The sequence below is a fragment of the Rhododendron vialii genome, chromosome 7a (assembly GCF_030253575.1).
Source record: "Rhododendron vialii isolate Sample 1 chromosome 7a, ASM3025357v1".
Classification (NCBI taxonomy): domain Eukaryota; kingdom Viridiplantae; phylum Streptophyta; class Magnoliopsida; order Ericales; family Ericaceae; genus Rhododendron; species Rhododendron vialii.
In genome coordinates this window covers 17,428,804-17,455,923 of record NC_080563.1, presented here as the reverse complement: position 1 = coordinate 17,455,923, position 27,120 = coordinate 17,428,804, and the positions used below count along the sequence as shown (strand labels likewise).

The 27,120-nt window shown below is 37.7% G+C and overlaps 4 protein-coding genes and 1 long non-coding RNA gene across 5 annotated transcripts; 1 reads left to right on the top strand and 4 right to left on the bottom strand.

Moving 5' to 3' along the window:
* The first annotated feature begins 4,534 nt into the window (after positions 1 to 4,534).
* Positions 4,535 to 10,815, top strand: LOC131333821 (4-coumarate--CoA ligase-like 6). Its single transcript, XM_058368582.1, has 6 exons — positions 4,535 to 5,810; positions 6,863 to 7,052; positions 9,485 to 9,630; positions 9,738 to 9,805; positions 10,175 to 10,277; positions 10,388 to 10,815. Exons 1-6 carry the CDS (start codon positions 4,746 to 4,748, stop codon positions 10,496 to 10,498), a joined length of 1,683 nt encoding a protein of 560 aa, XP_058224565.1. The 5' UTR covers positions 4,535 to 4,745; the 3' UTR covers positions 10,499 to 10,815.
* Positions 10,816 to 11,093: 278 nt separating this feature from the next.
* LOC131333820 (mitogen-activated protein kinase kinase kinase 20-like) lies at positions 11,094 to 12,555 on the bottom strand. Its single transcript, XM_058368581.1, has one exon. The coding sequence runs from the start codon at positions 12,442 to 12,444 to the stop codon at positions 11,221 to 11,223; it is 1,224 nt and encodes a 407-aa protein (XP_058224564.1). The 5' UTR covers positions 12,445 to 12,555; the 3' UTR covers positions 11,094 to 11,220.
* A 5,018-nt stretch (positions 12,556 to 17,573) lies between these two features.
* On the bottom strand, positions 17,574 to 18,613 carry LOC131332731 (mitogen-activated protein kinase kinase kinase 20-like). The gene has a single exon (XM_058367027.1). It carries the CDS (start codon positions 18,582 to 18,584, stop codon positions 17,574 to 17,576), a length of 1,011 nt encoding a protein of 336 aa, XP_058223010.1. The 5' UTR covers positions 18,585 to 18,613.
* Positions 18,614 to 22,373: 3,760 nt separating this feature from the next.
* Positions 22,374 to 24,276, bottom strand: LOC131333818 (uncharacterized mitochondrial protein AtMg00310-like). Its single transcript, XM_058368579.1, has 2 exons — positions 24,064 to 24,276; positions 22,374 to 23,973 (listed from the first exon to the last, which is right to left on the bottom strand). The coding sequence occupies exons 1-2, from the start codon at positions 24,173 to 24,175 to the stop codon at positions 23,468 to 23,470; spliced, it is 618 nt and encodes a 205-aa protein (XP_058224562.1). The 5' UTR covers positions 24,176 to 24,276; the 3' UTR covers positions 22,374 to 23,467.
* Positions 24,277 to 24,305: 29 nt separating this feature from the next.
* LOC131333819 (uncharacterized) lies at positions 24,306 to 27,063 on the bottom strand. The gene is made up of 3 exons (XR_009201923.1): positions 26,922 to 27,063; positions 26,664 to 26,815; positions 24,306 to 24,717 (listed from the first exon to the last, which is right to left on the bottom strand). It is a non-coding gene; the product is annotated as an uncharacterized LOC131333819 (long non-coding RNA).
* Positions 27,064 to 27,120: the final 57 nt, after the last annotated feature.

The window sequence follows — 27,120 nt, the reverse complement described above, 5'->3', positions numbered from 1 at the left end:
CTCATTTCTATTCTAATTGGATTTAAAAATTAGTTATATCTTTAAAATAGTAATGAATTTTATATACACTATGGATCTTGTTTGATAGATCTCGATTTGTTCTATAATTTCATATTTTCGTAATCACCTAAAACATTATAAATTCCGAGATATAATTAGTTGAAAAGTGACACAAACTTCCAAAAATGATAAGTAAATTGAGACGAAGGAAGTACATTTTAAAATTAAAAAGTTTAAAATAACTCGAAAGGCTAAACCAAAAACTACTTATTATTACTATAAAAAAATTCAAAAAACATAAAACTATGAAAATGATACTACTATGATTTATAAGATTGTCCACAATGCTATAGTAAAAAATGGATAGCCAAAAGTTGTCACATCAGCTTTTTGTTATCCATTTAAAAGATTGTTAAGTTTAATAATATTGAGGTCCACAATGGTTACTTCTGGTTCATAACTAAAATAAGGAGCCAAATGCAATTTCATGTGGCCAAGCATTTCGAAGGACACAGCTAAGTCGGGGATGACTAATTCAGGCATTTTTCTAGTTTACGCATTTTATCAAATATATGGTGTTCTTCCTAGTGTTTTCTATCTAAACAGACACTAAATTTTTTTTCCCCCATATTCTTGGAGCCTATCTTACCAAAGTATCACAAATCCACCACTCTCTTAATCTTTCAAAAAAAATCAGATGAGTTCTTGAATTTGGGAAAAAGTGCAACGTTCTTCATATACTCAACAACATGGAGAGGAACGAAAAAGGAATAAAACAGAAACGGGAAAGAAGGGTGAATTACCTTAATCTGGCAACGATGGGTTGAACTGTTGTTGATCGAGAGGTATGAGCTTCATGGTTAGAGGAAATGAAACAGAGGGAAAGAAGTAGAAGTTGTTTGTGTTAACGTCTGATTGAAGAGAAGAAGATTGAGAAGGCGCGTGAGATACAATATAATTGATGTGGCATGGAATCCACACATTTTGGTTATTGAAAAAATGTTTCTAGTTTTCAAACCTCAAAATTTGATTATTTTTAAGCTGGTTGCTAAATTTAATTATAACATTGTAAACCTTATTTTACACAACATTTTTAACTTTAAAAAATTTATACTTTTGATGGACACTCTAAGAGCAGAAAAGTATCACTTGATACCGAATTAGACTTGGTGAATTTCTGCGCCTTTTCTTACCCCTACCTACTGTAAGGGCATATACATTAGGAAAAAGAGCATCTTATGCGTTCTATGACCATCTATACATTTAATGTTATTTTCTCTCTCCTCAAATTCATCCCTGGCCCCCCTCTCTCTCATGCAACAAGAATAGTGAAAAGAGAAGAACGAAGACTTTTATGCCAAAACTGTTTTTGGCTCTAATGCACAAAAGACTTGTACCATGTATAGTGTACAAAAATTTTATGCGCTAAAATTTTGTCACCAACAAAAATAGTTTTGACATTAATTATCACAACAATTTTTTTTACGTGGTTTGGACAAATTTGGTTTTGGACAAATTCACCTACTCTACGGCATCCTCATCAATTACTATTTATAAATCTCGATGATTACAAATATCCACTTAATTGATATTAGTAACAAAAAAATATCGGATTTAATAATATCGGCTTGTGGCAAGCATGCATATCTCGTTTCATTAAGAAGATTCAAGCCCTGTACGACGGGTAAAAATATGAACCACCACCGATACAGCAGAACTCTCATATATATGATATGTCTCTTGTAGGATACAATAGCCCTACTTAACGCCGCGTGTTAGCTCGAACCACCTTGCACAAGTAGGTTTGAACCCAAAACATGCTTCACCACACTAGAACACCCTTGCATTTTGCAGGTTAATCTGTCTCTGTGACAATAATACAGAAATACTACAAAAATATGGAGCAGACTCTTGATCACTATACTGCATTGGGCTCTCGAATGCTTCTGCACTCTAACGAAATGTTGCAATAATTTAGCCTGCCGACCAGTGGTGGAAAAGGTTACAAATGGGGGTGACGAAATTAGCAAAATTTAACCAGTAATAGATTAACTCAGTATAGCATACCTTTGGATGTTCAATTTTTTGGTCACAAAATCAGCTCTAAGCTAGCCTATATTCATAATACCAGAGAAGTTCATATTTTACTCACCAAATAAATCATAAATACTCCGCCTACTGACAAAAAAGGTATTGATAGTTTGAAGATGGAATGCGTGACTAATCACCTCGGGGTTCTTCGTAAAAATTCAGCTCAATCGAACAAATATCAGTAAGGGGTTAATTAATTTATTATTTCAATTTTTGGTTCCTGAATTCACAGCGATCAATAATTGAATGAATTTTTGGTTCCTGAGTTGATTATTTACAAAAACTCTTGAAAATATGTTTTAAACAAAATGAACTATTCGGATTATTTATGTGGAACCCCGAGATGTGTTAGATAGCAAAAGAAAAAAAAAATTCTTTTGAAAGTGGTGGTCTGGACAATTGAAAACACTCACCAACGATTGTGATACGCACCACATGCCTTATAGTGCACCCTGCACTAAAGGGTTTCCGGATCCGTCATGTGACACCCTTACCTCTTTAGCTCCGATCCGCCTCTGCTGCCGACATTACTTTATTCAAACCCCACCGAAGGGCCATGGCAATCAAATTAATACAAACAATGACTGACTTTGGTTTTTAGCCAAATCCTCTATACAAAGGTGTTGGCTCATGTAAAGCGTAACATCAACCTCATAAGCCACCGTGATGTACAAATACGTGCAATTATCACGGTATTCTTATGTATTTCTATTTTTATAATTAAGTGTTTGCTTCAACTTACGCGCACCTCAACTAACCCCGAGGTAATATTATGTATAATATAATATATAACTAATGCAACTAAAGTAATGGTAACTCTTGTTCTTTTTCTTTTTTCCTTTAAGTGGAGAGCGACACTTACTTGCCAAATTTGATGAATATCTGTATGTGCAATTGCTTATAAATTGTCACACCAATTTGATATGCAATTGCACTGTACAAGTACAATTATCACGGTTTTATAGCAAATTTCTTGTCCATTTCACATATGCATGCCATTTTTAAATTACTTATATTTTTCAATCTATAATATTTTCTATGATTTTAAATTTTTTAATTAATTGATATAACCAAGATCTATCAAATTAAGATTCATATTGTATATATTTAAAATAATATACATTTAAAAATCTATACAATTTTTTGAGGTGTCTGAATTCTGAAATGGTAAAAGTGGACAAGAATAGGAGGAAAGTTGACAAGAAATATGGGACAAAAGGAGTATATGTATAATATGTAAATTACGCAATTAATCGTTTTTTAAAGTGGAGTGTGAATGCGCTTTTTGTAGATAAACTATATATCACATCAACCTCGATCATTTGCAGTTGTCACGTACATAGACAAATATAAAATCACTATTGCTCTATATTACAAATTAAAGATAAGAGAATAAATTCTTTACACCGGGGGTGTAAATATTTATTTCCTCCAAATCAATTACATTGCGACACGTGTCAAAATAGTGATCCCAATTAATAAAATATTTTGGATTAAAAAAAAGTTAGGTTGACTCTTTTTGTCTTTATTCGAAATATTTTGCATTTGTTAATTTTGCGTCAACCTTTTATGAATAATAAATTTATCTCGGTGAGAGGAATGAAAAAGTATAAAATTCAGATCGAAACTAATAATTTTTTGAATAAAGAAAAAAATAAGTTAAAAAATGGTCTTTTTGACTTAATTTTTTCTTTTTAAAAAAAAATTAGTATGAGTTTTGATCAAAAAAACAGTTTACTTTTTCGATTTGTCTCGTCGAGAATAAAAAATATAAAAAAAATTGACGCAAAACTAACAAATGCGAAAAAAATTGAATAAAGACAAACCAAAAAGTCAAATTTTCTTTTTTAGCCAAAACCAGCCTAATTATTTAATTTACCCTAAAAAGATGAGAGCTCTAATTTAACATTTTATTTAATTTACTCTTTATTAAATTAGTCGAGCATAATAATCCACTTTCTAAAGAAAAAAAGAGATCGGATCATCTTCCGTCCAAGTTTTGGACCGGAGGAAACAGTCCAAATCTGAACTGTGCGTTGGGAAATTCAATGGTTCGAATTGCTTAGGATTTTTGGAGTGAAGAATTCAATTCTTCCAGCGAAAAATCTCTAAGCAAATCCGAACTATTGATTACAGTATTTAACGGTTCAGATTGCAACTGTCTCATCCAGTTCAAAACATGGATTGGAGTCCACTCCCAAAAAAAAAAACCAAAGACCACTCCCACAAGCTCTCTGCCTTGCAACTGTCTCATCCAGTTCAAAACATGGATTGGAGTCCACTCCCAAAAAAAAAAACCAAAGACCACTCCCACAAGCTCTCTGCCTCTCTGTTTAATTAGTGGAACTTCAAACCGTCAGATTTCGAGCATCTCCTATAGGCTCTAAAACTCTAAAATAGATAATGAACATAACATATTTGAAGAGATTTTGTAATTTATTCTTTATTTTCTTAAATTTTTGTATAGTTCGTAGGGGACTATTGGAGGCACCCATCGCCCTTTTAGAAATTGAAATCTCCAAAATGGGATCTCCACCTCAATAATACTCCTGTCATCCGGTTCCTGTCTTTTGAATCACACAAAGTCTACCCATTTTCGGGTTCTCTCTCTCTCTCTCTCTCTCTCTCTCTCTCTCTCTCTCTCTCTCTCTCAAATGGCAACAAGCATGAACGACAATCTCAAGTACTTCACCTCTCCAAAACCCCAACCCACCTCCCACTGGTACTCCCCAGAAACAGGCACATACCACAGCAAACACCCTCCCGTAAACCTCCCAACAGACCCATTCCTCGACGTCGTTTCCCACATCTTCTCAAAGCCTCACAATGGCGTCTCAGCCCTCATTGACTCCACGTCCGGCCACACAATCCCCTACTCACACCTCTACCCATTGGTCAAATCCATGGCCTCTGGCCTCCACCAAATGGGCATTTCGCAAGGCAACGTCGTTTTGATCCTGCTACCGAATTCTATCTACTTCCCTGTTATAGTCTTTGGTGTTCTGTACTTGGGTGCTGTTGTGACCACCATGAATCCTCTGAGTACTCTCCCTGAGATAAAGAAACAAACACTCGACAGTAATGCAACTCTTGCCTTTACTTTGCCTGATTGCCTTGGCAAGTTTCATCAGTTGGGTATACGTGCAATTGCGGTGCCGGAAACTGGAGGTTTTGATTTGAAACAAATCGGTGTGTCAGATTTTGACAAGTTGATTGGGGAGAGAAATCCCATTTCGGTTCCAAGGCCTGTGATTCGTCAAGAAGACACTGCAGCGATCATGTATTCTTCGGGCACAACCGGGACTTGTAAAGGGGTTGTGTTATCACACAGGAATCTGATATCCATGATTGAGCTTTTTGTCAGGTTTGAAGCTTCACAGTACGAGTATTCGAGTGAGGAAAACGTGCATCTAGTTGTTATGCCCATGTTCCATATTTACGGGCTTTCGCATTTCGTGTTGGGGTTGTTGTCATTGGGTTCTACCGTGGTTGTGATGAGGAAGTTTGATGCTGACGAAATGGTGAAGGCTACTGGGAGATACAGGGTCACCCACTTTACGGCTGTTCCGCCGTTGCTGGTGGCGCTGACGGTGAAAGCTAAGTGTGTTGAGGGAGGTGTTTGGAAGAGTTTGAAGCAGGTTTGCTGTGGTGCGGCTCCGGTGACCAGGAAAAGCATCGAGGATTTCGTGCAGACTCTCCCTCATGTTGATTTCATTCAGGTATTGTTCACTGTTTTATTTGATTTGTGTGCTAAGCAAATTTACATGGTAAAACTATATATCCCACATGACCCCAGAGTCCAGACAAGAAATAGCAGTCGTAAAATTTGATTTATTGCATTGGTCTAATAATGGTCTAACATGCACGGAAAGTGCACCGTGATGAATGTTCTGAAAATCACTTAGCACTAGTTGGATGGAAAAGGGACGTCAACTAGCGCCTAGACGGGAATTAGGCATTCGACTAGTCGGCTGTCTAATCTAGACATTAGACCATCACCTAACGCCTAGACGGGGGCTAGGCGGCAGCTAACACTGACCCTGATACTAAAATTCTCACTCATTTTTGGAACCTGATGTCAGGACAACTTCACCTACTAAAATTGTCAAGATAGATTAACCTGCTAAAATTGTTTAATTAGCACACCCGTACACAAGCGAGCGATTCACCAAATATAGATTATACAAAAACAACAGAGGTCAAGAGAGCGAAGAGATCTCGAGGGGATTCCGAATCCCATATTAGTTTTCTGGTTTTTAATTCCTGAAATAATAGATTAGGTTGTCCCACGGTGGTTATCAATGATTTCTGGTGCTGAGTTGAGAGTGATGTTTCACGTGTTGCATGTGTTTCCTTTTCTTTTTCTTCTTTTTTGGTTTTATGCTTATTTCTTTCATTGAGTCTACACCCACTGTACGAGCCCATTGCATAATTACGTGGGATTCACTTCGGACTTCACAAAAATACAAAAGAATAAGTCTTAAAATATTTTTTATGGAGTCCTGTAAAAATTAGCTCAATCGCATATTGGTAGGTATATTTCGCCTTTACAAATTCGAATAACATGCATATTGATATTCGATTGAACTGATTTTTTTATAGAATTTAATAAAAAATATCTTAAATTTATAGGTACTTTTTTGTATTTTTTTGGGGCCCAAAGTAACTCTAGTCCCACTTAGACATGAGGTGGACTGTTGCGGTAAACATAGCATCTTCGGATTTCTTTTTTCTTTTGTGCAAATTTTGTGTGTTCACGTGCACTTGACAGGGCTATGGCATGACTGAGTCAACTGCTGTAGGAAGCCGTGGCTTCAATACAGAAAAGTGTCGTAAGCACACCTCGATGGGGCTTATGGCTCCAAATATGGAAGCTAAAGTGGTAGATTGGGTTACCGGCTCCTTCTTGCCTCCTGGGAAGAGCGGTGAACTTTGGTTAAGAGGACCTGCCGTTATGAAAGGTAATTTTATATTTCTATAGCTCTCGGAAAAGTTTACTCGAAATGTTTCCAAAATTAATATTAATGATTAAAATTTTTTCTGATGTGTAAGACCCATCCATCCAAAAGAATTTGAATCATACATCTTCTTCGGGAATATTTTTGAAAAAACTTTTTGAGGACCAGCATTGCTGACGGTAATTTTGGCCTCTAGATGAATTTTATTTTTATTTTTTTCCCTTCTCGTATAGAATGCCATATCTAGAACGACGGAAAGGTTGTCACATTACTACTACTTTTCTGCAAGCATTCTTTTAATTCATTAAATTGGCTCTCTCTCTCTCTCTCTCTCTCTCATGGTATATGCCTTGTCGAGAAGGGAAACGACGAAATTAAAGGTTGTCACATTACTACTGTACTACTTTTCTGCAAGCATTCTATTAATTCATTAAATTCTCTCTCTCTCTCTCTCTCTCTCTCTCTCTCTCTCTCTCTCTCTCACGGTATATACTTACTACTACTACTTTTCCGCAAGCAGAAATGTTAGAGACAAAAAAAATTTATCCCAAAAGTACCCCGAAAAGATCAATTAGTGGTTGAGATTCACTTTGATGTGTGTGACATAATCATCAAAGTGATTCTCAACCATTGATTACTGTTTTCGAAATACTTTCGGGATAAGTTTTCTTTGCACCTAGCATTCCCCTTAAAGGAATGCTTGCAGAACGACAAAAAGGCTGTCACATGATTTACTGGAGTATTTTGTGCAAGCATTCTTAAATTGTTCTTGTAAAATTTAGTCTTTTTCTAATTTTTGTTAGATTCATATTATATTTTTTAGATTAATAATCCGTGTCAACAAGAAAATGTTAAAACAAATTATGATGAAAAAAAAAAGCTCACTAAGGACTAAAAAAGTATTAAACAGATGTCCTATTTGTCTAAAGTTCTATTTTGTTTGAATTTTTTAAATATCGGTCCATATTTTTATATAACCGATTCGACTTATCAAGACGAACGATTAATCTCAAAAATTACGACAAAAATCTAAATAAAAAAGTTACAGAAATTAAAAAATTATCAAAATAAATTTCTGATTTACAAGTTTACAAAAATGCATAGTGAATCATTAAAATGACTCTCTCTCCCTCTCGCAGTCAGAAATGGAGACTCTCCAGGAGCATGGGGAATTTGGATGTTTCGAATTAAGGTTACATGACCACTTATCCCTGCATGTTTCAAATATAGTACTCCATTTTTTTAGTATTTTGCCTGGGCTAAAACTTTCTTTTTCCTTTCTTTTTTCTAATGTTATTGCCTATTGGAGAGGCCGTTAGGCTTTGTACGTATTTTGAAGGTTACAATTAACTAATATGCTGGGGCGAGGGCTCCATTTCTTTATTGAAAAAAAAAAAGAGTGTGAAATGAAAGAAAGCACAAGATCTTAGGTGCTTCGATAGGATCATTTTTACTCGAATTCAGAACCATAAAATCCAAGATTCATACAAATTGAAGCACCACTACTACTTTTGTAGCTGTGTGTTCATAGTTGTTTTTCACCCCGAGAGAGAGAGAGAGAGAGAGAGAGAGAGAGAGAGAGAGAGAGAGAGAGAGAGAGAGAGAGAGAGAGAGAGAGAGAGAGTGTGTGTGTGTGTGTTTTTCTACTTGTTTGAACTTTTTTTTATTTGCGAGAGAGCGAGAGAGTTTTTCTACTTGTTTGAACTTTTTTTATTTGCGAAATTTTTAATTCACTTTTAGATAGAATAGTTAAGTGTAACAATAAGATTCTAACATATTATGAATTGACTACGCTCTATGTTCCCATTCATGTTTACCTTGCGAAACAGATGTCCCCGTTGTTTCCCGTGATTTTAGAATTACAAAAATTCATTGAACAGACCACATGGCTTGTCCGGTACGTATTTCTTATGACCCCCGGTTTGATACCTATATGGGGATCATTTAGGGACGGGTGCTTCTGCGATCGTGGGTTCATCACTTGTATGCCCCGGTTTTGTCGTAATATTCGGGGTGTCAATTGGTGATTGGTGTTGAGCACTGCTTCGAGGGCAAGCAACAAGCAATGGTTTTCCGATTATGTGTGTTACTACTCACTGTTTTTATTTTGGGGCTAAATGAGCTTATCGTCACCTGTGCTTGCGTGTTTCATGACTGAACTTAACCGATTTTAAGCACTGTTCAATCCAAGAAACTTAGCCTTAGATGAAAGAATTCATGATACGAGATTACATACGGCAGAGTAAACATTTCTTCCAATTCACTGCTCTCTCCCAATTACGTGAGTATAATTTGTAGATCTCGTCAAAAGTAGGAGAAAAAGCGAGAAAGAGAACGAGGACCTTCGAAGAGATTTTCGATCTCCGTTCACCTTTGAAATGATCTGTATTTTCTATTTACCAGTTCGAAGCTGATTGTTTGCTCTAACTTGGTAGGTTACTTGAATAATCCGGAGGCCACTGCGATAACAATTGACGAACATGGTTGGTTGCGTACGGGAGACATTGTTTGTTTCGACGAGGAAGGGTACTTGCATATATTAGATCGCTTGAAAGAGATCATCAAATACAAGGGCTTTCAGGTATATGATTACCTGCCTTTTTTAAATTTTAGGTATATGTAATTTGTTCGACAAAATATTATCGCAGACATAAACCTCTTTCGGTTGTTATAATTAAACTTTTGCAGATTGCTCCTGCCGAGTTAGAAGCTGTATTGGTTACCCATCCCGATATACTTGATGCTGCAGTAACATCGTAAGTGTGACCATTTTATGCACTTATATAGTAGCCGGTTGGCATTTTCGTCCAGGAGAGTACTAATTACCTCTAATTTTGGCAAAACTACATAGGTTGTTAGAATTAGGTGCTCTTAATTTTCTTTGGTTAAAGCCTCCTCCCCCAACCTTCCTCTTTGTCATCCTCGGCGAATCCCTCTCAAGGTTGTAGCCCATAGCTTGTTGTCATGTTTATTTTCTTCATATAATCCGGGAGGTCTGCATTTCTTGCTTCTTGTATTTGTCTGTTCTTTCAATGATCTGTTGGATTACCTGGAGAAAAAAAACATGTGTCTACAGGCTCTTGTTGAAATTTTATTTATGTTGAGTTTCTTTTATGTTTTTGCAGAGCCAAGGACGAGGAAGCGGGGGAGGTGCCGATGGCTTTTGTCCTGAAGAGGCAGGGAAGTCTGCTTTCTGAGGCTGCTGTAAGAGACTATGTTGCTATGCAGGTACCTTCTCTTTCATTGGGCTCAATGCCTTCTATTTATCTCTCCTTATATGTTCGGGCTATCATGCACGACGAAGCCCCCAATCACATGGTTTACTTTTTTCGTGGCAGGTTGCACCATACAAGAAAGTGAGGAAGGTGGTGTTCACAAATTCAATACCTAGGTCGGCGGCGGGAAAGATTCTCCGACGGGAACTGAGGGGCTTAATTTCCAGAATTTAGAAATTATTCAAGCATGCCTAGTTTCTCTTGGAATCAATTTCGAATTGGTAATTATGTTGGATACATTGTTAACGGAAATTCATGTGTGGTACATGAAGAGTCTATGTGCGTTCGACATATGTTCATGGTACATATCTTTTGTGTCTTTTTGTGTGTGTGGAGTCTAAGGGTCGAGAGCCATTTCTTAGTTTAAGAGCCATTAGTTTTCATGTATGAATTATATGACTCGTACATGAACTTATTTATTGTCTAGTTTTGCGTACTTGACTAGATGCATGATAGGAGAGTTCTAATAAATTCTAAAAGTATTTGAATCAGTTTGTACTATCTCAGAAAAACATATAAAGAGTGCATTATTGAGTGTTTATAGTTCTGTAAAATCATATAGTTAACATAACCTTGTAGAAGAAAACCATCCATACCTGCTTCAAACTTTCTTACTACACTGTCTACAAAAAATGAACGGCAAAAAGCTCAAGAAAATTGAAATTCTGTCACTGTGCAGAAAGTGTTCAACTATATGAGAGACATGCCCAAATCCCATAGTGCTAATTGCAAACAGAATTCATAGAACCTGTAATTGCTGTATAAATGAACACAACAGAGCAAATCCACTATTTGCTAATAAGGATTTCAAATTTACAATTCTCATGTCTAATGATTGCTCAATGAATGAATACCCTTTCCTTTTGAAGGGTTTGAAGGGGAATGAAAAATCATAATTAATTGAAAATCTCAATAGCAATGTTGGAGCTTGGTATCACCGGAATGGGCTTTATACCCCAGCACCTCTCCCAGGCATCCGGTCGAAAACTCGATTCAAACTTCTTCTCTTTTTCTTCTCCCTCCTCCTCTGCTCTTTTCGCCTTTTTAATGGTACGAATCTTGCTGAAATCAGGCAAGATTCCGTTTAATGCTGAACGCGACATGAGCAAGTACGGTTTGGTAAGATCAAACGAACTCTGGCTTGACGACAAATCATGTACTTCTTTTGCTGCCTTCTGTGGCTGAACAACTCTGCTCCTTTCGCCTTTTATACTTTCAGCCGTCATGCAGTCATGTCCCGAGACAAAAGGATGGGCTAAGAGCATGTCACCCGTCCACCGTGGCTTAGGATCCCTAACCAAGCACTTGTTGAGGAAATCTTGCGCCTCTTTCGACAACCCATGACTTGGAATTTCTGGCACTTCTTCTCTGAATCCAATCTTGAACAAAAGAGCCGCCTTTTCGGTATTTTTGTCACACTTCCAAGGCAGTTCTCCCGTTAGCATGTGTAAAACAGTGCACCCAAGTGCCCATATATCAGAGTGAGCCTCATATTCTCCACACCGAATCGACTCGGGGGCGATATACATAGGCGTACCCCTTAATTTCCCCTTGCTTTCTTGATCCTCCTTTCTCTTTCCGGCCTTCATTGCAACCCCAAAATCAGCAATCTTTGCTGTGTGTTCTTTCTCAACCCTTTTCCTCTTTCCATTCAGATTCATTGGAGGTTTTATTACTTCACTCTCACTCTCCACAAGCACTACATTATGAGGCTTTATGTCACAGTGGACGTATCCTTGTTTGTGAACGTGATTCAAACCCAGGAGTATAGATTTCGCGTATCGCCTCGCTTCAGATTCCGGTAATCCTCCTCTGCCTGACCTACGAATGCGATCAAATAGACTGCCACCGGAGGCGTACTCCAAGAATAGGTTGTACCAGTCCTCTCCTTCTTCAGTCGTGGTATCAGAACCGAAACAGCGTACAACATTCGGACAGCCTTCGAACCGATCAAGGTATCTTCTCTCTCTGCAAATCGAGCGCGATTCGTGTAATGGGGCAGATTTCACGGCCATAACACAAGGTAAATCGTGATCGAAGGCGGCCTGATCATCAACCAGTGCTAGAGATACCATTCCAGAAGCCCCCACTCCCAACGTTTCGCCTCTCCTCCACTTCATTAAACTCAATCAATCAGTCAAAATCTCTCTATCTGTTTTTATTTTTTTTCTCTCTCTCTCTCTGGAATTACTGCTTAATCTTCTTCAAGTGCGTAGTTTGAAACCTCTTCATGGGTTTTCTAGGTTATATAGATACGTGTCTGCTGTTGCTTGCTTTCAAAGCAATACACACAGATTGATGACGGTGAAGATCAATGCAGGAGATTTCCAGATTGGATAGGAAGTCTGGTTTATCTCTGTTTCATTAATTACTTAGTTTCCTATTTTGATGAGGAGCCTTGGAGGAGAATCAAGTGCCTTTGGAGGAAAAGATCTATTATCCGTTATTTGTGATGTACAAAGCCCCTGATATGTAGTTAAATTACACAAACTTTTTTTTTTCTAGCTCCATGGTTATTCCCACAGCCATTAAAAAGTTTTATTTAGTTCTAAATAAATTCAATCATTTTTTTATGATTACTCACCGACTAATGCAATTAACTGCGACTCCAGCCATCCCCACCCTTCGCTTATAGTGGTGGCTCTACACAAAAGGATCTAGGTTTATAGTTTGTACAAGATAAGGGTGTTTGTGGACAAGATCAATTTTATTAAATGGATGTGAAAAGAAAATGAATGGAGTAACGTACAAAATTTACATGGTCAAATCTTATTCCCCTACAAAAATAAAAAATAACGCAATAACTATTTTAAATGTTTCGTTTTTCCCTAAATTTATCATGATGTGGAAATGAATTCCAACTTCTTTTGATTTTTTTGGTTCAATTCTAGTGTTCAAAATACACATAGCACAATGTTTCAAACACAATGAAAAATAAATTTCAAGGGTTGCTAAGATGATCAGAAAGATGATTTTTTCGTGAGTTCACATATATTGATTCTCAATTAGCCACTAATTAACTGATAAATATTGGTGAATTTGGGTTTTTAATCCTATGGTAAACTTTCCTTGGTCAAATGATAAGAAACTAAATTGACTTCTAAATAGTTAGAAATGAGTATACGAGGAAAGCAATAATATATACACGGATTGCGATTTTAGCACTCCAATAATTGATGGAAGAGCTTCAAAACTGAACTGTGTTGATACACAAAACGACGTTTTGGAGCCCCTCCATCAATTTTTGGAGTGCTAAAATCAATTTCCTAACACCGATCATAAATTTCAAAAGTGGGAGGACAACAAGATCAGAATTGCGTAAAATTTTAAATTACTTGAGAGGGCAAATTTTTATGAATATCAAAAGCCTCCATACTACCAATCAAATGTTGAAAATGAGTTGTAAATCAGTTCTATTCTTTTATATTTAGGTGCATGGCAACGTGCAACACACTTCTGTCATGCCCGTTGTGGAGATCGGTTTTGGTTGTTCTTGATATTATAGGTCGATGTAGTTTTTGACCAACAAAAAACCACACATATATATTATATATATCAGTAGAATATTACAACTACCGTTTGGTTGAAAATTAAGGCTGCCCGAGCTTTGTCATGAGCAGCCTTAACCACCAATCTTGGTACTTTAACTTCTACAACATTAAGATAATAACACAAATAAGAAAAATCAGAAAGAGCAGATTGGACACAAAAGGGGGGGCTTCCAGGATCATTCAGGGCCTGAACAAATACTGAGCAATCTGTCTTGATGCAGACACCACATCCAAACCTGCTCTATTAAACACAAAACACATAAGCTGAGCTTTTCGAATCTCCTCCGCAACTCTATGATTAGAGCCCCCACTGAGACTCCGATCAGACATTAGCCACATCAGCCTTGATAGATTTGAACAAAACATAGCATTCCGAGCACGTAATATGGACCACATAATAAAAATCGAATCCTGGATCAATTCCTTATTAGGAGCATGTTATAGCCATTTTCCAGTCCACAAATCCCAATGGAGTCCCCACGGTAAAGTCAAAACCCAAGTAAGAAGCTCTCCACACTCTTTTTGCAAAGTCACAATTAAAAACAAATGCTCAATAGTTTCCAAATCCTGACTACATAGAGGACATAACGGGTCTACGGCAATGTTCCGCCTAAGCAAAGCATCCTACTTTTCCCGGCAGATGAGGGCTTGATGTGATTGTTTTTGCTTGGTTTGGCTGCCAAAAATACACCACTTCCTCCGCCCCATACCCCCCCCCCCCCCCCCCCAACCCCAATTGTATTTCTATCCCTTATTCGGCTTAGGGGAATATTTCTGGATGGGGTTTGAGGAGGGCATAATTAGTTTTGGCTTTATTCCCTGGATTTTTGACCAATTTGCCCCTCCTTATCCGCCCTCGATCAGTAAAAATCTCAGTCACAAACCAAATCGTACTAGTACAAATCTCGGTCGCAAATATATCACCGACGCCGACGCTCGGAAAAAGTTGTGTACTACGTACCTCAAGATCTCCCTTATCTGGTTCTAGCGACTCGTACACACCCAGCGATTCAAACACAAATAGATCTTTTACTCCAACAAAGGGATCTGGGGTGCGTGCTGCACCCAAAACAGCAAGCACCATGTTTCCCCCTTGAGTGGGCACCGGATTTAGTCTTACTTCGGTGATCGGAAACGTTTACCTTGCAGAGCTCGTCGAACAGAAGAAGTATTCAAAATTTCAGCTCGATCAAATATTATTAAGTGTCAGTACAAGAAAAATCACTTTTAACAACAAGTGAAAAATGCTGTAATAGGTTATAGTAGCGTTCATGAGAACGCTGTATTAGCCCCTATTATTAAAAGATTAGGACATTTCGTAGCTTTGCCCACTGTTTTTGACATACTTTTAAGTTTTAACTTGAAGATGATATGTTCAAATGGATTTGATCTCGTGTTTCAGATCCATTCTTTTTCAAGATAAAGGTATTTTGATCAGGCACTTAATAATATTCAATCGAGCTAACTTTTTGCATAGTTATTCACCTTGACGAGCTTTACAAGATGAACGTTTTCGATTATTGAGTGAAATCGGAGCGGGCCCCCACTTGGGGGTAGCACAACACGCACCCGAGATACCCAACAAAGGCACTAGATTTTCATCCAAGTCTCCTCCAATCCTCAGTGAAACAGGAAAAGAAATGAATTTGGCTTGTCTCCAGTCCAAACCTCAACTGCAGAGGTGCGATCAAAGTGATCCCAATTGTCGGATAATATTTTTAATGCTACAGATTTGTTTTCAATATTTTACCGGTCAAAGATTCAACAAATTTGAACCATTGATTGTCAATATAAACGGTTCAAATTGAACCGCACATTCTTCTTTGCAGTTGACTGTAGAAAGCCGGATCCAAAGATAAACAAGACTTTGTATCCAATCTGGAAATCTCCTACATCGATCTTCACAGTCATGACACGTTATTCAAGAATGACTACTTGAAAAATAGAATCATAGTGACCTATTTTTTCCCAATTTATTTCACCCGTTACTTGCGGCAAAACTAATTTGCTATTGATGCAAATAATAAACATGGGAAATGTTTAAGATACTCTCTTCAACTCCAAGCAGCTTCAATCCATGAAGCCCAATTCCAAAGTCCAAGTTTGTTATTAAAAATATTTTGGACTCACAGTACGTCCACATCAATTCCAAACTAATCTAGGTCAGGCCACGGACCACAGACTTCAGATAACAGGTTGCGAGACCACGAATCCTCAGTCCCGGCCCCAGCCTCGTCTAGGTGTTTGGCGATGGCAAGCGCGTCCCTTGGCTTTTCCAATTTCTATAATGAGACAATTCTCATTCATATATAAAATGAATTTTGTTCATATTTAAGCTCACCAAAATATTAGAAGAAATCTTTCATTTTTCAACACTATTCACATGGAAATTCTGCTGGGACTGTTATGCACCAATTCCATCCATAGGACATAGCCCAGCCATCGTTGATTAGATATCGGAAACAGACCTACAATGGTGCTTGTGGTTGATTCTGTTATTGGGCTCAAGCCAGGACAAAAAAGACAAGGTTGCAGACTTTTGGAGGTCAGAGTTCATTTTGTCTTGAGAATTTTCTTTGGATTATTTGGAAAACTAGATTATGGCTGTTACTTTAGAGTACAAAGATGAATGTAAATGTAACAGTAAATGGAAAATCCTAGTTCCGTCCGTGATTAGGAAGATCAAATTTACGAACAATGTGATAGTTAATCATCGACTTCTTCGGCTGCTTCGGGCAGAACAATTTAGCGATAGACAATCGCAGTCACCATGTATTTAGTCCATTCTGTTTAGACCTAATCCTAAACACCCAAGCAAGTTAATCACCCGAATGATGCAGCATAGAATATTGAAATGACATGCATACTTCAAACTGAACCATGATGTATCATGCATCCCAGTGATATGGAATTCTCAGATGTTGTAGACTATGTAATTGGTGTATAATTTTAACCATAAATAAAGCTTTAAACAAATAAAACAGGCTTGTTCATGAAAATGACAGAAAAGACTGTAATGCATGGTTTATAAAGAATACAAGAATTACAGGACTAGTCGCCGGATTAATCGGTTCATTGAGCCGCATAGCAAGTTATCAATAAAAACTATGCCAAAATTAGTACATTAGAGCTTGTTGTCTACAACTTCAGACATCACAATCCATAGCACAGCCTTGAATAAAAAATCTCAATACCCAATGCTCTAGTTTTGTGCTGTTTTTTTTTTTTTAACGGCAAAAAAGAAGATTTCATTAATCGATTGCAAGGATTACAATAAATTAAAGGGCAAGAGTAAAAACATCACAACGCAGGGAAAGCATCCCAACGAGGTTGGCACCCCAATCCCGCGATATTCATATGCAACTCGAGCCGGAAAGAGGTTGAAGAGTTGACTAGTAATCAACCGACAACCAGCCTCAATATGAAAATACACAATCCTTTTTATCCCAAAATACATCTGAAAAGAAAACCCTTGAATATTCATCTGAGTTGAATCTTGGAGTTTTGCTGCTCATGCTGCCGCTTTGAATCAGATTCAGATAGCATAACAAAGCTTCAACAGATGTAAGAAATCTCGTGGACCCGTGCACTTGTGCTGTTAAAAGTCCTTCTGATACCCTCACACCTTCCTATTACATCCAGTCGAAAACTTTTTGTCACAGATACATCCCTTGTTCTTCACCATTCTTCCACTCTTTTCAGATTCTTACTAGCAATAATCTCACAAGCATCTTCATCTTTAGAAGCAACGGCATCTGAGCAAGGCCGGTCACGTAACATCCATATGATGGTTCAGGAATGTCGAATGGAATCTGCATCCATTCAACCTCTTTGGAGGCTTCAGGCAGTAAAGTCGTGCTGCTGTCATCTACTGTAGTTTCCATAAATTCGCTCTTGGCATCGGAAACAAAGGGATGGCCTAACAGCATATCGGCAGTCCACCTTGACTTGGGATCTCTAACCAAGCATTTGCTGAGAAAATCTCGAGCCTCGTTTGACAACCAACTCGGAATTTCAGGGACATCCTGTTTAGAAGCAATCCTATACAAAAGAGCCGCCTTTTCGATATGTCGTCCACACTCCCAAGGCTCTTTCCCGGTCACCATCTCTAACACAGTGCACCCGACAGCCCAAATATCGGCACAAGGCCCATATTCATCGCGGCGAATTGACTCAGGCGCCGTGTACATAGGCGTACCTCTGACCCCCTTAATTTTTTCTTCTTTGGGCTTCATCGCAAGCCCAAAATCAGCAATCTTGGCAGTAGTTTCTCTCCCATTCTCCACAACCAATATATTATGAGGCTTGATATCACAGTGAACGTATCCTTTCCCGTGAATGTAACTCAGACCCGAAAGTACAGACTTCGTGTACCTCCTCGCTTCATCTTCCGGTAAGCCGCCTCCGGACTCGTGAATGCGATCGAATAAACTGCCTCCGGAAGCATACTCCAAGAAAAGATTGTACCACTCCTCTCCTCTTTCGATGCTAGTGTCGGATCCGTAGCAGCGAACGACACACGGACAGGCTTCGAACTCCTTGAGCATTATTCTCTCGCGACTAAGCGGATATGAATTATGGAGGGCGGCAGATTTCACAGCCATGACAGAAGGTAGAGAATGAACGTGCATGAAAGTTTGATCGTTCACAACGGCAAGCGACACCGTCGCGGAAGCCCCCGTACCCAGTATCTCTCCTCTCTTCCACATAAGAAAATAATACTTTCTATCAAATAGAATGTACCCTTTTTGTCGTCTCTGCTCTCTCTCTCTCTCTCTCTCTTTGTTTCTCTTCTATCTCTGCTCTCTCTCTGGAATTTGGTTCAAGATTAGAAGAAGTTGTGTTGTGCACTTATTTATACTTTGCGATTGCTTTATGTTCAAGCAGCAATAGTTTATGTCGTGGCGGCTAAGTACATGCTGGTATCCATACAGGACTGTATCTATATCTCCGAATATTATATGGGAGAATAAATTATATACACCAGACCATGTAAATATTTATTTCCTCAAAATCAATTATAATGCTCCACGTCGTCAAAACAGTGGTTCCAATTAATAGAACATAACAACGCAGCGCAATGTAATTGATTTAGAATAAATAAATGTTTACACGGGCGATATAAATAATTTAATATCTATTATAAGACTTACCCAAAGATCTAATTGGTGTAAAAGACTACCATTCAAAAATCAAAAACAACAATTCCATGCACCCACCCAACTTACCATGAAATAATCTAGACCATTAATTTCTCTTTTCGAGTTAAGTGTTCTGGGTATATATATAGCATTGCTGAATAGAAAATATTTTTTGCATTTGTTTAAATGTATTTTAAAGTCTCTCTTTCTAGTGTCCGAAATTTGTTAAAGCACTACAAGATAAATTTTGAAGTACATTGATGAAGAAATGGAGAGCAAAAATATTTCTTTGGAAAGATTCATAATTCGGGCACCCGCACCTCCGGCCGCCAACCTCACCGAAATTCACTCCGAATGTAAATGACTTCAAGCAAATATAATTATGAAAATTTATTACTTATATTTCGGAATTTATGTCAAACCCGGCCCACATTTCATTAAATTTGAGTTCGGCTCGAGTCAGGGGAGGTCCCACGGGGGACTCGGGCACCTACACACCTTCAAATACTCTCTCATACTATACTAATCTTTATGTTAATTAGAAAAAAATTCTACTATGAGATTAGAGCATCCCCATTGTAATAAGCAAATGGGTGTGGATAAGCAAATTTAACAATAATGCTCAAAAAATACCCCACATTGTAATAATCAAAGTTACAAGTCTTTTAACAAAAAACCAAATTCCATCCAAACTCAATAACCAAATTTAACAACTTTTACCGACAACCAAAACTCAATAACCAAACTCGAAAACTCGAAAACACCTCACATTGGAATCGTCTCATCGAGATGAATAATTTGGTGTGGTCGGGTGCGTGATTGAAACTCGTTTGCAATTGGACAAATGTGCATTGTGTATTGTGGAGGTTTTTTTGGTTAGAGATGCAAAAATAACCAATGTGGGGATAGAGGTTGTAAAGTTTGATTATGGACTAAATGGATAATCAAATGCTGACTTGGCATATTTTGGTTATTGATTTTGATTATTACCATTGCAAATGCTCTTAGCCCTTGCAAGTCCTTTGAGTGAAATTAGTTTCTTAAAATTTCTATATGTGTGGAGTAAAAATCTCCAAAATTTAAGTTATCAATCATTTTTTAGGTTGCTATATAAAATTGGGGATGTTATTTTGGCACTTTACTTTTAGCCGGTGGCACACGACTTTTTATTTTGTAATCTCACACGATCAAGACACAAAGTAGAGTACCAGTGGCTAAAATTGAAGTGCCAAAAGTAATTTTCTAAAATTAAATGGTGGTTGCGCACATAATATCGTCTCTTCTTCGGACGTCGTGAGTAGCAATGTATGTATAAAATATATTTTTATTATTAATATGAAGATACACCTGATTCGGGCCCCTGTTTGAAACAAATTTTGCGTCCACCACTGACTCGAGCGATTCAAAAAATCAAGGCGAGATTTGTTTCGAAAATCATTTTGACGTATATGATCACTCTCTTTAATTAGAGCTGTGTGTATGAATAAAATTAATTTTTCTTTAAAATAGTTGGTATAATCAACGCCTTTAACCGATATTTTGTTCAACTTTTTGTGAAATAATTTTGCACCAATTATTCGTCTCGGCGAGAGAAACAAAAAGTTACAATTGGGATTGAAGTTGAAAAAAGTCCAAATTAATAAAAGGACCCTGAAGACACTTAAGAGAGTGAAAATTTTCTGCCTTTCAATGAACTTCTTGGAGCTTTTGTTATCACTTTTTTTAGGGAAAATTTCTTTTATATCCCTTCGACTTTGACTAAAAATTCATTTTGGTCCTTCACCTTTCAATTTTGGCATAAAAATACTTCGACTTTCCAATTTTTTTCAATGTCGTTCTTTGGAAGGAATCCGTTTTCTTTGAGTCCTGCGCCGGGCCGTCTCCGGCCATCAGACAGCCAATCTGAGCCGTACAAAAATTCTATAAAAAAAACAAGGGGGCCAATGCGAGAATCAACGGCATTCGATGTGTGTAGAGTGCTTAATCCAAACACCATATTTTTCGTGTATATATGTATATATCCCTAAAAGATGACATTGAAAAAAATTGGAAAGTCGAAGTATTTTTATGCCGAAATTGAAAGGTGAAGGACCAAAATGAATTTTTGGTCAAAGTCGAAGGGATATAAAAGAAATATTCTCCTTTATTTACTTTTATATTTCATTTGCCAAGAAAAATGATTAACTTGTAAATTTTTGATGTGTATATGACAAAAACTCAGAAACATTAATGACCCAAAAAGACAGTAATTATTACCCAATAATTTTGTCCAAACAAGGAGTTGTGGTATTGGGGCCATTGGGCTATGTGTGATGGTTCACAAGGAGATCGTTGAAACTCAATTTTGCCCCATCGCTTGTAAGTCCAATTTTAGTACAATGTTGAATGGCACCGACTTTACTGATTTATCTCGGCACAAGAATTTTGATTGTATTCGGGTCCTGATCAGACGCTGTTAATAGTAGTACGCACAAAAAATAATTGTGAGCATCCCGTCGGCATGGAAATTGGTGTCGGTGGATACAACTTTTGTCCTTACATTTTTTAACTACCAAATGTCTAATCCAGTACGTTTTGATTTTTCCGATTTACTTCGATTCGTAAGTTTTGTCCAACTTCAAAACGACAACTCCATTCAAATAAAAAATAATAATTGATTATTAAATTTGTGTTCAAGCAGCAACGTAGTTTCGGTTTAGATCTTCCTAAACTGTAGTCTATGGAACTCATCAGATAGATTAGAGAATTCTAATCTCAGTACGGCGCAGCAATTGGGTAGGTGCAGAACGATTTCATTTTGTTCGTCGATTGGCTAACACGGTGGCGGAAAAGCTGGCTAGTTATGGTGTGCGGGGTTCTAGTTCAAAGACATGAGAAGTTAGACCTTCTGATGGGTTATTGAGTTTCTTAGGGCAAGAAAATCATCTTTTTTGATGTTGTTGAGTACTTTGTTATCAATAAAATTCCCTATCGTTTTGGGGAAAACAAAAAATACATCCTCGCATCTAGGACTTATCAAAACATTTAATTGGTATAAACTTTTACCAGTCAAAAATAGAAAATGCTTTTTGCAATTATATAAACGCAATTTAAAATCTCTCTTTCTGATCTGTGTTGTGTATAATTTAAATGCTACAGGATAAATTTTGGAGTACATTTATGAGGAAATGGGGTGTAAAAAATACTCTTTTTTCTTTGTCAACACGATAACTGGTGATATTATTACTTCAAAACCAATACATCAAGAGGAAACTTCATCTCTAGACAAGGAATCAAGAAGCCAAACGGGAGGGGACTCAATCCAACGACTATACCCCAACCCAATTAAACCCTTACTAGCCAACAAATGCGCAAGAAGCAAAACATCTACTCAAAACCTTGATATCGTCAATAATAATCTTCACTTCTTGGTTCACCATTGCCAGACCATTAATCATACTGACAACCGCTTGTGAGTCACCTTCTATAAGCACATTCCTCAATCCCATATTTTGGCCCAGTTGGACCCCATTCAAATAGCTAATGCCTCTGCAGCCATGGGGCTTGAACACCAATCTAGTCTTCCATTGGCAGCAGCTCTAAAAACACCCATCTCATATTACCCCAAAAGCACCCAATCCAGAACCCTATTTCCATGCTCCATCCACATTAATTTTGAGAAATCCTCCACATGGCTTCTGCCATCCCCTCTAGCTTCTCCAACTCGCACGCCTGTAGCAGCAGTAGAGGAGCTAGTTGCACATTGAAATTCACACAAGCAACCCACCGCTCTAATAACCACCACTATAGGAAGGACAACTTGACCATTGAAGAGCGCTCCATTCCGACCTTTCCAAATAAGCCACATAATCACAGTAGCCAATCCAAAGCATTCATCTCTATTAACTCCCATCTGCCACCGAGATCCCAAATCATCCCAAAAACGCAATAATAGAACTAAACTAGTTATTCCCATAATCCAAGAGTAGAGGAGATCGAGACCAAACCTGCTGTGGAAACGGACAAGAAATAAATAAATGGATAATCATCTCTCCCTCCATCATACACACAGGGCAACTCGCCTCCCTCGTTACCTTCTTCCTCATTAGTTCCCACCTAGTGGGTAAAATCTCATGGAAACACTTCCACAAGAAAAATAGAATTTTTCTAGGATTTTTAGCTTCCACATATGACGCCAATGCCTCTCATCATCATCCTCATAATTGGTGCTTTCACCCCCATTGTGCCTCAACCCTTGAGCGCGAAGATCCATAGCCACTATATACCTAGATCTGACATTATAAGTTCCCGAATTCGAAAAGTGCCAAACTTGAGAGTCCGGAGCATCCATACAGGACAACGGAATGCCCAAGATTCGCTTAGCTTGCTCTTCTTCAAAAAGCCGATTGATCACATCTGCCCTCCAAGTATTGGAATTTGAATCAATGAGTTGACTCACCATCACAAAGCTACTATCCTCCACCACTCTTCTCGGCTTGAAGTCCCATGCAGTTAGGGATCCACGGATCAGCATCAATACACACTGAAAACCCGTTCCCAATAGACCACCTCATGCCCGCTTCCAAAACCCTTCTCCCCTCCCATATGCTTCTCCATACCCATGACAGATTGCTCCCCAATCTAGCTTCCATAAAATCGCAGTCCTTGAAATATTTGGTCTTCATAACTGTCGCCATTAGACATTTGGGTGACACCATGAGGCGCCAACCCTTCTTAGCTAATAGGGCGAAGTTATAATCAGTGAGACTACAGAAGCCCAAACCACCCTTAAACTTCTCCTTACAAAGCCTGCTCCACTTCATCCAATGGATTTTCCAATCATTGCATGACTTCGATCCCCACCAAAACCTTGCCATGGTTGCTTCAATTTGGTGACACAATCCCTCCGGTAATCTGAAGCAAGCCATTGCGTAGGTTGGAAGGGCAAGAGCCACCGATAACAGCAAAACCTCTTTCCCTACCTGATTGATCAATTTCTCTTTCCATCCAGCCAACGTCATCAAAACTTTATCCTTTATATAATTAAACAATTCAGTTTTGGACTTACCATTCTCTGCCGGAAGACCCATATATCTACCAAGATTAGCCCGCACAGGAATGGCCATCAGCGCACTCAACTCTGACTTTAATATTGGCCCTGTGTTTTTGCTAAAGAACATAGCCGACTTCTATAGATTAATCAATTGGCCCAACGCATTCCGATAATCTCTCAAAATATCACTAACATGCTCTAACTCCTTCAGTAACACCAGTGACTGAAACATTTAATTTTTGCAGAAGTTAATTCTGTACAAAATGTAGAACTTAAACAGAAGTGAACACATGAAAACGGAGGGCTATATGGTGGATAGTGCGATGAAACAAATAGAATAATATCCCATGGTTTGGTAATACCTTCGTTGCTGCAGCGAACAAACGAATGGTAGACAATGTCGTCCAACCATGCATTTAGCTGAAAGCTATAATTTCACATGAAAACATGGCCTAAGGGTAAAATATTCCGATAATCTTGCACGAAATCGCCAAATGGCTGGTAAACTAATTGATTTCCTCCGACACGTATTGCAACTGCAATAATTACTTGCTGGCCTACAATAGTTTCTAGGTAATAGAGAGCTCTCCTTGGAGATTCGTGCCATGGGTTTTTAACACAAACCCAATGTCGAAATGGAACATTGACCACCATTTCCACAAACAAGCACTGTTCAAAAACGTGCTGATATAAGACATTTTAGAAAAGAAAGAAAATCAAACAATATATATTAAAATTACATAGTACTTGGTCTAGAAACTTTTCTGAATTCTGTAGTAGGTTGAACTGGACCGAAGGTACCAAAGCATATAGTTACTATGGATGATTTGGAGAGCAAACCTTATGCAAATAGCAACTATAAATTAGGAAAAGAGCTAACTATAAAGAAGACTTTTCACATGGAGAAAATTGCTAACAAAGGAAAACAATGGAGTAGAATTCACTTTGCCAAAAATCAACTAAACCTATTAAGATATACTGAGATTAAATAACAAGAACTTACAAAAATCTGTCGGTGCTCTAGATTTGGACCTAACCAACGAAAGACCAACTCGAGGTCATTTTCGTCTAGAATTACAGTACGGAAAATCTACCTACGCTCGCACGCAAAGATAATTTGAATCCAGGCTTCAACTCATGCACTTCACAAACAGCAAGAATAATGGCAGCTATTAAAATGGAGATTGGAAGGATAATTTTTCTCTAATCCTACCATAAAACACACTGTGAAATACTATAAGATAGATTTCTCAGTTTTAAACATATGTCACAGTCCGTCCAATTCGCAATTTAGGTAAAACAAAAAGGGCTTTATTTATTTTCTGGTCAAATAACAGGATTGTAAAAAATTAGATCACCTTTTAGCGCTTGGGATAGCACCATTAATTACATGGGCAGCACCAATATTACATGGGCACAACTGATTGTTGTATCCAATACGGCCCCTTGTTGTATCCAATACGGCCCCAGCTCCAAATAGGATCTATTATGCCCATATTTAAACTTGACGTCCATGATAATAATAAAAACAAAAAAAAAAACAAAAAAACTTGACTTGCACATTCTTTTATTATTCAAAGGTCTATCGAAACAAAGACTAACATAACATCAAAAAAAATTCATTTTCAATTGCTTTCTAGATAACCTTTTCTTTTAAAAATTGCATGAGGAAAATGGATACCCAAATAGATAATGGAAAATCGAGAACAGATTATGGTTTCTTCCAATGTTGTGGTTGTTTTGGTAGTTTGACAAAGCATAACACATCCTTTAATTCTAGTATGAAGACTCTGTTCATTCTTTGCCAAAAACAGTTCTATAGATGAAGCAACTTATGTCACTTACTCATGTTTATAAGTTTATTTGGTTATCCACTAACTTTGGTAGATTGGTCCAACATATGTTAGATCCATCTTTCATCAGAGAGCAAAATATCTTTCATCACAGAGCAAAAATATTATGAGGAAGAGGTGAAGGACCATAGTTTACTAAAAATTTTCCACATCGATCAAACAAAAAAAATGAGAGGTATATGACAATGAAACCAAAACCCTAGAACAAATCATCACCAAAAACCCATCATTATTAACAAAAAACAATCATCACTCCTAGCTAAATTTGGTGTACAGCAAAAAAAAAAAAAATGAACAAACATTCAACAAGAAGAATCACATAACTGAATAGAATCATTCACGGAGAGAAAGGCCCAGTGTTTGACACGAAACCAAAATCTTGAACCAATTTGAAAGTTCAGAAATCAAAATACGGAATAGAATTTCAAGGGAAGAGAAAGCCCCAGCCCTCGAGATGAAGTAAATCAAACCTGAAAATCCCAATTCGTGGTGTTGCTCCATACCTACATTCATAACATTGCCCTCTTGATTTGAATTTTTCTTGTAGGCTTAGATATTAGGGAAAATTCATACATCAAAAACCAACCACCTATGAAGCACAAATACGCCGGAAAAAGTCACCGTATGTGTACGGGTACCGCGTACGGTACAGCCCATTACGGTTTGCCGCAACAGGTACAATGCAGTATTTGGGGACTGCGTTGGGAAACCATGGGGACAACATCGGGTACGGGCGAATAAATGTTCTGTTCATGTGTTTACCTGAATCGATGGGTCTGCGAAGATGGTGATAAGATAATCGATGATAGATGGAGATACTGAATCAAGGCTCGATCGAAATTTGATTTCAGGAAAAGGATGCAGCCTGCAGAATCGAATCTACAAAATTTGATTTCACCGCCAACTCTAGAGTTCTACAACAAACACAGAAAAATACAACAGCAAGAGCTTAACTAAAACCACAACGGAGAAAAAAAAATTGAGCAGAAATCAAGATTTGACGAGAAATAACAATAATACCTTTCCTCACGGATCTAGCAGAAAACAATTTTCCAGAGAATCCAAAAAAGCCCTAACAAAATTTAACCCCGTCATCCGAACTCGAAATCACAAACATGAAAATCAGAAAGACAAAAGAATATAGGAAAAAACGGAATATAAAAAGACTCAAAACGAGACTGAGCCACGATACCTTATGACTCCTCGTCTTCGTCTTTGT

Coding starts and splice junctions, on each gene's coding strand:
- LOC131333818 (XM_058368579.1), bottom strand. CDS start 24,175: ATGTTCTTTAGCAAAAACACAGGGCCAATATTAAAGTCAGAGTTGAGT. Junction 23,974..24,063: donor GGGTCTTCCGGCAGAGAATG/GTAAGTCCAAAA, acceptor TCAATCAGGTAG/GGAAAGAGGTTTTGCTGTTA.
- LOC131332731 (XM_058367027.1), bottom strand. CDS start 18,584: ATGTGGAAGAGAGGAGAGATACTGGGTACGGGGGCTTCCGCGACGGTG.
- LOC131333820 (XM_058368581.1), bottom strand. CDS start 12,444: ATGAAGTGGAGGAGAGGCGAAACGTTGGGAGTGGGGGCTTCTGGAATG.
- LOC131333821 (XM_058368582.1), top strand. CDS start 4,746: ATGGCAACAAGCATGAACGACAATCTCAAGTACTTCACCTCTCCAAAA. Junction 5,811..6,862: donor CTCATGTTGATTTCATTCAG/GTATTGTTCACT, acceptor TGCACTTGACAG/GGCTATGGCATGACTGAGTC. Junction 10,278..10,387: donor GAGACTATGTTGCTATGCAG/GTACCTTCTCTT, acceptor TTTTCGTGGCAG/GTTGCACCATACAAGAAAGT.